The sequence below is a fragment of the Schistosoma mansoni genome, chromosome 4 (assembly GCF_000237925.1).
Source record: "Schistosoma mansoni strain Puerto Rico chromosome 4, complete genome".
Lineage (NCBI taxonomy): Eukaryota > Metazoa > Platyhelminthes > Trematoda > Strigeidida > Schistosomatidae > Schistosoma > Schistosoma mansoni.
Window position 1 is genome coordinate 29503625 of NC_031498.1, and position 12226 is coordinate 29515850.

A 12226-nucleotide genomic window follows, 5' to 3' on the forward strand; every position below is an offset into this window, starting at 1 on the left:
GTGTCACTAAACCCTGAGCTGTATGAATTTAGAATCTTATTTATGAAATCTGTATAGACTAGCAGATATCAATCTCATGGAGCTATCATTTACTAGACTGAGTCACGTAGTTATGTAACTACCATTCCACTTTTTTCATCCATTCCCAATCCAGTTTGCACACTTCTGAAACAAGGTTACGAAACACGTTCAAATCCTAAGTTTCAGTGGTTCACGATAGTGACACCAAGTGGGTTGTCTTCACTATGCTCTGACATACCTTACTGGACCTATGGATTACATACATACCGTTGTCATTAGGTGTGGAAAATCCTTCAGAGACAAAGATGAACGAACACAGAAATGGTAAACTGACCTAGCTTTGATGGCCTAGGCTTTATAGATGTTGTATATATGAAATTTTATACCTAGACTAATGGTCTAGATTAGCATAAGCCAATCCAGATTTCAATATATGTAGATCGCTCCTTTATTATTACTTAGGAGGCTAACCAGTTACAAAACATTTTGGATTGTTTTCTCTGTGGTAGATGATTGTGTCATATAAAATTCTCTAATGCTCAGATAACTTCAGATAGAGATATCTGGATCCTATTCTGACCGAATTAGATAAACTATAAGGTAAACACATCTTTGTTCTAATTACTATGCTCTGTACATGTGTGAATATTATTCAGCTGGCAGAGTACAAGTAATGAGTCAAAACACTAATTTAATATCCAGTTTAATCTCTTAGAGACAGAATAATTTACTTGGGGCAAGGTAACTATAATTACTGTCTGATGAAGTTATCACATAAATGGTTAGTTGATGTATAACGTATAGAATAGTACAACAAAAGGTAGCAAAACCTTATGTCTTTCGTTAGTAACGTAAAATCATCTGGAATCCAACACTGAAGACTTCATCCCTTCATCTTGAAGAAAGTTCTTTATGAAAATGGACGAACCTTACAGAGCTATTAAATTTCTAGGCACAATAAGTAAATTACATAGATAGTAGCTAAGTAAATTCAAGCTTTGATACACTGTAGCTGTAAATAAATCCCCAAAATCAATAGCTCTGTAAGTGTTCAACATTGGATACTGACCACATTAGTTTTAGTGGACTCATTTAGCTGAAGGCGCTTGGTCATGCATCCGTACCAGATCACGTTTCAGAACGGAGTGCGAAACGTCTCCTACGATCATTAGCCAGATTAGATCAGTCACTTCTCGATACATTTATAACCCATCAAATATATCTTCCTACCTCCTCGCTTCTGACTTTTGATTTTACTGAAAAGGCGCGATTCGATTATAGTAGGTGTTACTGGTAAAGTGTTGTCAAACTACAATACCTGTGGTATCTTCAACACGATGTATTAGACGAGTAAGCTGACTGTCGATTCAAAACAGTTTAAATGTCTTAAATTGTTTTTAATGAGGTATTTACTAAAAAGTGAATTTTATGATTGACCTATACAATAGCCAGAAAATCTTATCTACGCTCAACGTTACTGATACTCGGAAAGGAAGGATGTGTCAATGTCCCCCCGTGTTTGGTCTTAAAACTCAGTTAACAAAGAAACAATTCAGTGACAACGGATTGCTTAATGGATATCAATCAACTTTAAACATACACTCTGTGTTCGGTCAACAGAACTTAAACAAAACATAAATGATCGTAAATAAGTTTTAATTGGCAATCAAAAAAACAATATAAAGAAACCAGGAAAAATTTATTTAACTAATGCCTAAATCCATAATCACAATTATGCTTCTTCATTTTCTTCTTCTTCAAATTCTCCTTCTTCTTCAGCAGTTGCATCTTGGTATTGTTGATATTCACTGACAAGATCATTCATATTTGACTCAGCCTCTGTAAACTCCATCTCATCCATACCCTCACCTGTGTACCAATGCAAGAAAGCTTTACGTCTGAACATTGCTGTGAATTGTTCACTAACACGTTTAAACAATTCCTGAATAGCTGTACTGTTCCCGATGAAAGTGACTGACATTTTAAGACCTCTTGGTGGAATGTCACACACTGCCGTCTTCACATTGTTCGGTATCCATTCAACGAAATAGCTCGAGTTCTTGTTCTGTACGTTGAGCATCTGCTCATCAACCTCCTTCATCGACATACGACCTCGAAATATTGCAGCCACTGTGAGATATCGTCCATGACGTGGATCGCATGCAGCCATCATGTTCTTCGCATCGAACATCTGTTGAGTCAACTCGGGAACGGTGAGAGAACGATACTGTTGACTGCCACGACTAGTGAGAGGTGCGAATCCAGGCATGAAGAAGTGGAGACGTGGGAATGGCACCATGTTCACAGCGAGTTTCCTCAAGTCAGCATTGAGTTGACCAGGGAATCTGAGACATGTTGTCACTCCTGACATAGTTGCACTGACCAAGTGGTTCAAGTCTCCATAGGTGGGTGTGGTGAGTTTCAGAGTACGGAAGCATATGTCGTAGAGTGCTTCGTTGTCAATGCAGTATGTCTCGTCGGTGTTCTCTACGAGTTGGTGAACAGAGAGTGTTGCGTTGTATGGTTCGACGACTGTATCAGAGACCTGAAAATATGTTTGTCAGTAATTTGTGTTACCTTAGGTGAAGGGACCACTGAGAATGTGTTCATGATGCGGTCAGGATACTCCTCACGAATTTTCGAGATGAGTAGTGTTCCCATTCCGGAACCTGTTCCACCTCCCAGAGAGTGGGTCAGTTGGAAGCCTTGTAGACAATCACACGATTCAGCCTCCTTACGTACAACATCGAGAACTGAATCGACCAATTCTGCACCTTCGGTGTAGTGACCCTTGGCCCAGTTGTTTCCAGCACCACTTTGTCCAAACACGAAGTTGTCTGGTCTGAATAGTTGTCCGAACGGACCGGCACGCACACTGTCCATCGTACCAGGTTCAAGATCGACGAGAATGGCACGAGGTACATACTTTCCACCAGTTGCTTCATTGTAATATACGTTGATGCGTTCTAGTTGGAGATCGGAATCTCCATGATAAGTGCCAGTTGGGTCTATTCCGTGTTCATCTGATATGACTTCCCAAAACTGAGATATTAGTATAAATGTATGTTGCTTACCTTTGCACCGATTTGATTTCCACATTGACCAGCTTGAATATGAACAATTTCACGCATATTGTCTTGTAGTAAATGTGAGTAAATAGATAGTAAGAAACTAACTGGCAATTAAATGAAAACTAGTTGTCACTGGCTTTTATATATGTGCATTACTATATATTCATCTATGTTGTCATAGTTACGGACTTAACAACGAAACAACTAATTGGAACAATCTATAAGTTTTTTGTTTACTTAGTAGTTAAGGTCAAAGGTTTTATTAGGTGAATTCTCTTATGTAAAATATCTGAAAACTTTGCTAATTGAATGGTGAGTCAGTTTCTATCCAATGGTTGATATGTAATTCTAATTTTCGTACAAACAATGAAGGTATTATAGTAACAATGACAGTTTTTTTTGTTTTCTTCCTTAAATTAATTACGTAGAAACCTTTTTCTATGGATTAAAATAAAATATAATTGAAATCATGAGTCAATTGAAGCTAGACCACCATGGAAAACCTGGAAGCACTGGACGGCCAACTCGTCCTATTGTGGGACTCCTCAGCAGTACGCATCCACGGTCCCGCCTCTCGAGATTCGAACCCAGGACCTACCAGTCTCGAGCCGAAGCACTTAACCGATAGACCACTGAGCCGGCTGACATTCAACGGTGTTAATGTCTGACTCCAACCAATCCACGATGTTTGAGCAACCGTTCACCAATCGTCTTCAGTGAGTTGATATCTCTACAACAGACTTGGTTGAACTCCACTGTTCACTACTTCCCACCCCTTCTGATCTAAAATAAAAGTTTTTTATTAGACTGCACGCGTTGTAAGATGGTCTCGTTCGAAGTAATTGGAAAGGTGTGTCTTGAGTAGTATTGGTAGTAGTCGTAGTCGTCGTCGTAGTGGTAGTAGTAGTAGTAGAGGCGATTTTATTACAGAATATGAAAAATAAATCTCATAAAAATGTAAAAGAATGCCAAGTTTGGATGTAGATGTACTGATTACGACCATAATTGAAAGGAGTTCTGATAGGATGACTCCCAAATTTTCAATAAAATGTTACTACTTTTAATTATAAAAGTAGGATTCTGGGGACTTCACTCCATAAGTCTAAATAGAGTAGAACTAGTCTGTTTATAGGTTATTCTAAGCATACTCATTATCTCCATTTCAAACTTCATTTATACAAATGGTTTATAATCGAAATATGGTAAGTAGTTTAGAATTAAGAAAGTTGATTTTCGGTATTCATTTGAATTCGTTGTGTTCTTCAAGTTAATTGGTTTGATTTAGATGTTCTTTTGGTCGTTCTGGATTACATAATCACCTATATATAAAATGTATACTCTTTCCACAAGTGGCGAATCAAACTGTTGTGGTGACGCCTATGAACATTAGTCTTCGTGAGGTTTTTCAGCAGCATTGTCTTCGTAAACCTGTTGACTGTCTTGCTTATCTAACTTTTGGGAGTCTGACCGGTTGACCTTATTCATATATGTAAGTAAAGGAAGATGGTGGCTAGCAGTGGAATCCAGGACACAAGTTTTGTCAGCTGGATGTACTTACATCTCAGAGTTAATGTTCACTCGTGGACTCGAACCCAGTACGGTCCGCCTCGAACGACACCACGTTGTCCACTTAGCTACTGAGTCCTGATAGCCACCACCTTGTCCGACGGGTTGAAGTTTTAATTCATTTTTGTTTTGCTTGCAGTCCTAAACATAAATGGGAATACCCAAACAAACAGTACTAAAACCTATTCGTATATGTTTATAAATGGAGTCCATCGGAGTCGCCAATCGGAATATGACTTATACAATCTTAACATTGTGCCATACCAATGACGTTCGACCGGTATAAGCAGCCTAGCTTCCTTATTGATTCTTTTTACTCCTAGCCTTGCCAGTTGAGTTCAGAACATCAATAACAACTTTCACTATGCGAATCATTTATTCCAAACATATTTGGTTTACGTACAAGCCAAACGGACCACATCACATCATAAAATAGGAAATAACATTTATACAAGATCAAACCAAAAGTGTCTGTGAACGTGGGAGACGGTAATTAATAAACTGAATATCATTCGGGAACAGTTAATGGTATAATAATAATTTATAAGTCAAAATGAAGCTTATGATAAGTGGAATATAGATATACATAATCTAGTTACTTACTTACACCTGTTACCCACAATGGAGCATAGGCAAACGACCAGTATTCTCCAACCCTCCCAATCCTAGGCCTTCCTTTCTAGTTCTAACAAAGTTTTATTCATTCTTCTCATATCTGTTTCCATTTTTCGGCGTAATGTGTTCTTTGGTCTTCCTCTTCTCCTTTGACCTTGAGAGTACCATGTGATTGCTTGCCTTGTGACGTAGTTGGGTGATTACCTCAACGTGTGTACTATCCACTTACAGTGCTCCTTCCTCATTTCTTCCTTCACTGGATTCTGGTTTGTTCTGTTCCACAGTAGATTGTTGCTGATAGTGTATGGCCAATGGATCCGAAGTATTTTATTTAGACAACTGATAATAAACACCTGTATCTTCTGGATGATGGCTTTCGTAGTTCTCCATGTCTCCGCCCCATACAGTAGAACTGTCTTGATATTTGTATTGAAAACTCTGACTTTGGTGTTGGTTGACAATTGTTTTGAGTTCCAGATGTTCTTCAGTTGTAGATATGCTGCTTTTGCTTTGCCGATTCGCACGTTCATATCTGCATCAAACTCACCGTGTTCATCAACGATGCTGCCCAGATATGTGATGGTTTTTACATCATACAAAGCTTCTCCATCAAGTATGATTTGATTGGTGAATTCTGTGTTGTTTAGGAGAATCTTGCTCTTCCCTCTGTGTATGATGAAACCTACTGCTGCTGAGGCTGCAGTTACACTAGTCGTCTTCTCATGCATTTGTTGTTGCGTGTGTGACAGGAGAGCCAGATCATCTGCGAAGTCTAGATCGTCTAGCTGCATCCTAGCTGTCCAGTACATCCCGTGCTTCCTTAGAGATGTTGACGTCTTCATGATCCAGTCGATCACCAGGAGAAAGAAAAAGGGTGAGAGTAAGCAACCTTACCTGACACCGGTCTTTACTTCGAACGAGTGCGTCAACTATCTTTCAAGCTCGATTTTGCAGTTTAGTCCATCATAGAAATTCTGTATGATATTGACTATCTTCTCAGGCACGCCGTAGTGTCTAAGGAGCCTCCATAGTGTTGTCCTGTCCACGCTATCAAATGTTTTCTCGTAGTCAATGAGGTTGATGTAGAGTGATGAAGTCCATTCAATGGATCGTTCCACAATGATCCGTGGTGTTGCGATTTGTTCTGTACACGATTGATCCTTACGGAATCCAACCTGTTGATCTTGAAGATGAGCATCCACGGAGTCTCTCATTCTGTTTAACAATACCTTGTTGAGTACTTTTCCTGGTATTGAGAGAAGAGTGATGCGCTCGTAGTTATCATATTTGCTGAGATCGCCTTTCTTTTGTATTTTGATCAGAAGTTATTATTTCCAGTCTGTTGGTACTTGTTATTCATCCCAAATCTTACTGAAGAGGATGTGGAGTATCTTTGCAGTTACTACTACGTCTGCTTTCAGTGCCTCTGCTGGAATGTTGTCTGATCATGCTGCTTTGCCGCTCTTGATTTGTCTGATGGCCATGCTGATCTTTTCAACTGTTAGTTTGCCAACATCGATTGGGAGGTCTGTGGGTGCTGCTTCGAAGTTGGGTGGGTTCAGTGAAGCTGGTCGATTCAAGAGTTCTTTGAAGTGTTCTACCCACCTGTTTCGTCGTTCTTCAATGTTGGTGATTGCCTTTCTCAGTGGTCGTTCTGGTTTACGGTAATTTCCAGCAAGTTTCTTTGTTGTGTCATATAACTGTCTCATGTTTCCTTCTCTTGCAGACTTTTCCATTGTCGTTGCTAGACCTTACACATTTTTACGTTTGTGGGTCCTGATGCTCCTCTTCACTTGCTTGTTTACTTCTGTGTATTCAGCTCGTGCCTTGACTTTCTCTGCTTTTGTTCGGCTGACATTAATTTCTGCCTTCTTGTTCCTCCTTTCTTGAATCTTATCCAGTGTATCAAAAGTGATCCATTCCTTTCGATGGTGCTTCGTGTGCTTCAGAACCTCATGACATGTTGGAGTGATTGCCTCTTTTATCCATTTCCAGTTGTTCCCCTCTCCATTGAGTGGATCATGAAAGGCCTTGGACCTATTGGTGAGGGCTATCTTGAATTTTTTTGAGTTTTTCAGTATCCCGAAGAAAAGCCGTATTCAACTTTTGTGATGTTGTCCACCCCGTTGTCCAGTGCTTCTTGAGTTTCAGTTTCATCTTGGCGACCAGTAAGTTATGATCTGATGCTATATCAGCTCCTCTTCTGGTTCTCATATCCTCCATCATCCTTCTGAATTTTGTATTGATGCAGATACGGTCAATTTGGTTCTGTGTAATGTGATCCGGTGAAGTTCGTGTAGTTTCGTGTATGCGTTTGTCTAGAAATATGGTGCCGCCTATGGCCAGTTTATTGAAGGCATATAGGTTTTCAAATCACTCACCATTTTCGTTCCTTTCTCCCAGTCTGTGTCGTCCCATGATGTCTTCATATCTGGTTTTGTCCATTCCAACCTTGGCATTTAATTCCTTCATCAGAATGGTCAGGTCCTTTGTTGTGCATTTCTCGACGATTAACTGCAGCCAATCGAATAATTGATCTTTATTGTCTTTATCGTAATCGTTGGTAGGCGCATAGCATTGGATGACGTTCATTGTAATGCCCTCTTTCTTTGTTTTGAAGGAGGCTTTGATGATCCTTGGTCTATAAGATTCGCATTCTATATGTGAATTTAGTGCTTGTTTGGATAGCATCAGTGCAACTCCTTGTATATGTGAGGTATTTTCTTCTTTATGGTCAGAGTATAACAGAAGCTCTCCTGAAGCTGGTCATTATTGTCCAACCTGCGTCCATTATGTTTCACTGATTCCAAGCACCTCTACGTTGTATCTTTTCATTTCTGCAGCAATTTGGATGGCTCTCTCGAACATTCCATGTACCTAAATTAATGGTTGTTGTGGTTGTCAGAAGGAGAATCAGCCTCGTTACTTCCGAAGGAGCTCGGCCTTCTCATGAGGTGTCATAACTCTTCTAAATCTCAGGGCAGAGCTTGATCGGTTCAAATTATTTTTTCTGGTTAGCGTTTTGTTGGCGAGTTAGTTTTCTACGGAATGGGTTTGCTAAGCCCATGCTCAACCCTCCTCCATTATCTGGGCTTGGGACCGGCAGTAACCTCAGAAGGTCTCCAGGCGGAGTTACATAATCTAGTTACTGAATAGTTATACCATAAGAATATATGTATTATATTAGTCCATAAATAGATCTCAGAAGTTACCCGTACTTTAATCTTCACTAGGATATAACAAGTAGATTAATAGAAACAGTAATATATCACATCACTTTTCTGTCAGTTTGTTTTGCTTTGTGCTAAAGTGAATGTTGGGTTCATTTCATCCAAATTAACGCTTTTCTTAGTCGGTGAGATTTATTTTGTAGGATTCTTTCACTATACACAAAATGGAATATTATTAATGACAGCGACTTTGAAGAGACCCTCTATTCTGCATATTCAATTCCCATCTATCTGTATGTTTAAGGGATTTCATGTCTTTAAGTTTGATTTCTGGTGAATATAAATCGAATAACCAAATACTCTTGTGTAGATTTATTTACTCCAGTTCTTGTGGAGTATTTTTTAGATATATTTTGTATAAGTATTCGATGGTAAGTACTTTCTGTATGGTATTTCGGCATTCGTATTCTATCAGACAGTTCTCAAATAAGTAGACATAATACTATACGATTACTAATGTCAATGTAGACCAATAACTATGAACAATAAACTGACTATCGAAATGCTCAAGTTCTAGACCAAAGGCAATCACAGAATGACTGAAAATTTCAAGAATTTAGGCATCCGAATCAATTCTCGGCCATTAGACATATTAAGCACAGGTACTCACTCATTACATTGGTCACTATCCAGTAATCAATCATTTGTTGGGCAGATCAACACAAATCAAGTCAACCAATTAACAATGGTGTATTCAACCGACTTAATGGACAGAGGTTAGTCTAACAGAATAGTTAAGAGCAATATAAAGAGACAAGAAGATAACGACATTTGCTAAGATAACCAGTTTAACACAATCATCAGAACGAACTGATTCGATACGTGTGGAATTATTTTTTTAATCTCACATCTTTTTGAAGTACGTTCTAGTGATGTTCAAGATAGAAAATAAAGTTTCGCAATTAAGCCATTCAATTTAATAAACTCATAACTATCAACAATATTTACGTTAATTACAACTCTTCTTTGATGTTTCTTAATTTCAATAACTGGTAGTTTATCTACAAAGTCATTATCTTACAATCAATTATACTCTAAGTCGCCGTTGGATGCCGGCTCAATGGTCCATCGGTTAAGTGCTCGCGCGTGAGACTGATGGGTCCTGGGTTCGAATCTCGAGAGGCGGGGTCGTGAATGCGCACTGTTGAGGAGTCCCACAATAGGACGATTTAGCCGTCCAGTGCTTCCAGGTTATCCATGTTGGTCTAGCTTCAATTGACTCATGATTTCAACTATGATAATTCAAGTCACTTCTAATGTTGTTATAAACAACTACTTTTTCTATGAAATAAATTCCATCTTTAAAATTTTCTTGTCTATAATCCCTATGTATTGCGTATTTCATAAAACTTTATCACAGTTAAATTCACTTGGTATTGTCTGTTTGAATCTTCCAATTGGTGTTTACGACTGTAATTGATCAGCCTCTTATTGGCATATGTGCATACTGTGCGTATTACCTCGATAAAGCCTTAATTCACAAGCGTTATAAGAAAAGATGGATAGTGACACAAGCAAGTGGCTCTCAGAACACAGTAGCTGAGTGGATAATACGATGGCGTTTGAAGCGAACGATACTGGGTTCGAGTCCTAGAGTGAATATCAACCCTGAGATGCAGGTACATCCAGTTGACGAGTCCCAAATAGGACGAAACGCGCGTCAAACTGGATTCTACTACTAGCCAGTAACCAACTTTGTTTAGAATGTTCATCACAATTATTTAGTTTTGCTATATACATTTTTTTAGGAAAAAGAAGTAAATTTTTGTTTGTCCAGCACAGTTTGGGATTTTTTTTATTATATAAAACTGACTGTTTTGACGAACTTCAAAGCTCTTTATATTGTAATTGACAACTTAAAATAAACAAGAGATTCGGTAAATTTCTGCCAAAAAAGAAAAAAAACAAATAAACAAACAGATATATCAATAATCACAAGAAAAGGATACCATTTTCGCCATTAATATGAAAGTTTGTTTTGAAGAAATGTATTCAGTTACTGAATCGAATGTTCTGAACTCATGTCTGAATCATGTTATTGTGGTGTGGGTTGCTTATATCTACATAAGTAGTATATGACAATGGTCAGACAGTGAATGTATTTCACAAGATGATCGATAAGGAAAGAACGGGAACGCGACGCAGTTGGTATGAACAATAATAAACGGAGACTATGGACTGATATTTGCTGAAGGAATGGTCAAGATTGAGACAATTGATTGACAGTTTGCAAATTAACTATTTACTGTATAGTTGTCAGATTTTAGTGAGATAGTCTGTAATTTTGGTGTCAAATACATTCGGTCGTCCCCCAACCCGTGTTCTCATACACAATACTATTGTGGTGTGGTCTATTTATATCCATATAAGTAGTATATGATAATGGTCAGACAGTGAATGTATTTCACTAGAAGATTGGTAAGGAAAGAACGGAAAGGGCACGCAGTTGGTATGAAAATGTATGAACAATGAAATCAGAGACAATGGACTGATATTTGCAGAAGGAATGGTCAAGATTCAGACAATTAATTGACAGTTTTCAAATTAGCTATTTACTGTATGGTTGTCCTTCACCCGTGTTCTCATTTACAACACTATTACTTATCATTAAGAAAGAGAAGAAGAGTTTTCGTACCATTACGTTGATCGTCTCAATCAGGTGTATTACCATAATCTTATTTTGGCAATGCTTTCGGTAAATTATTCATGAGCTAAACAATAACCAATCATATATTGTTTAATATATTTATTTCAACAGTGTAGAAAAGTAATTGTATTCTATATAAATGAGAAAATCTCTAAATGAAACATTAAAAGACACCTTTGCTGGTTATTTGATGATACTGTAGGAGCTGGTACTATGTCAAGTCCACATAGGTTATTCTAACCTCTGAACAGATCAATCTATTCATTCTTTTCAAACCATATTTTTACCTTGTCACTTATTTGCTTATCAATCTTGATCGTTTTTATCTAAGCGTTTGTGTGTACATTTCTTATCTTACTCATCATATATCTGTAATTTATTTTTGTCTGACTATAAATATCAACTCATGCTTGGTTAGATGGAGTTGGCTAACATCCCTTCTTCAATTGGTTTCACTTCACTCTCTCCTCTTCTCTTCGTTTCAAAGATCGTCTGTCTTGATCAGTGATTGTATGAAATATACGTATTCGGAATCCATTCTCGTATTTAAGTTGATAATTATATACGAGGATTGGCGGCATGTATATTTCAATAATAATCATTCAAACTATCTAGCTGAAGTCAGATATTCCGGGGGCATTAAAATACTTCTCAATACTCATGATAATAGAGTTCAGTGTGATCTTCCGCCCATTAGCTGTTAAGACTCAGCATGGGTTCTCTAGCGAAATTCCACCAAACATCTTGTCTAAAAACTGATACTAAAAACTGCATTTCAGCCTTTGAGGAAATAACCGTTAACTCGTGAGCTAATTCATAGCATGATTGTACTCGAAATAACAAAAGTATTTCTTCACGAATATTGAATGAGTTGTTTAGCATTAGTTGATATGAAGAAGTAAAGCTGCTTTATGTGAAATATTTACTGGACTTTTCATGTTTGTTTATAACTCATGCTTCATCCCAGATGATTAACGAGCCCCGCTTTTCATGATAAAACTTCTTACAATTATTTATCTTTTGCGGTACTAAATAAAATTATCAGGTGTTTTTGTATAGTGCAGTGTGGAAAATAA

General features: G+C 37.9%; 1 protein-coding gene across 1 annotated transcript in view; it reads right to left on the reverse strand.

The window, feature by feature from the left end:
* Nucleotides 1-1753: 1753 nt before the first annotated feature.
* Nucleotides 1754-12226, reverse strand: part of Smp_192110 (putative tubulin beta chain) — a gene marked incomplete at both ends in the record, with an annotated part of 28218 nt that continues 17745 nt past the window's right edge. Inside the window, one exon of the mRNA XM_018797433.1 lies at nucleotides 1754-2566. Within this exon, the coding sequence (XP_018652475.1) occupies nucleotides 1754-2566 (813 nt within the window). The remainder of the gene's footprint in view (nucleotides 2567-12226) is intronic.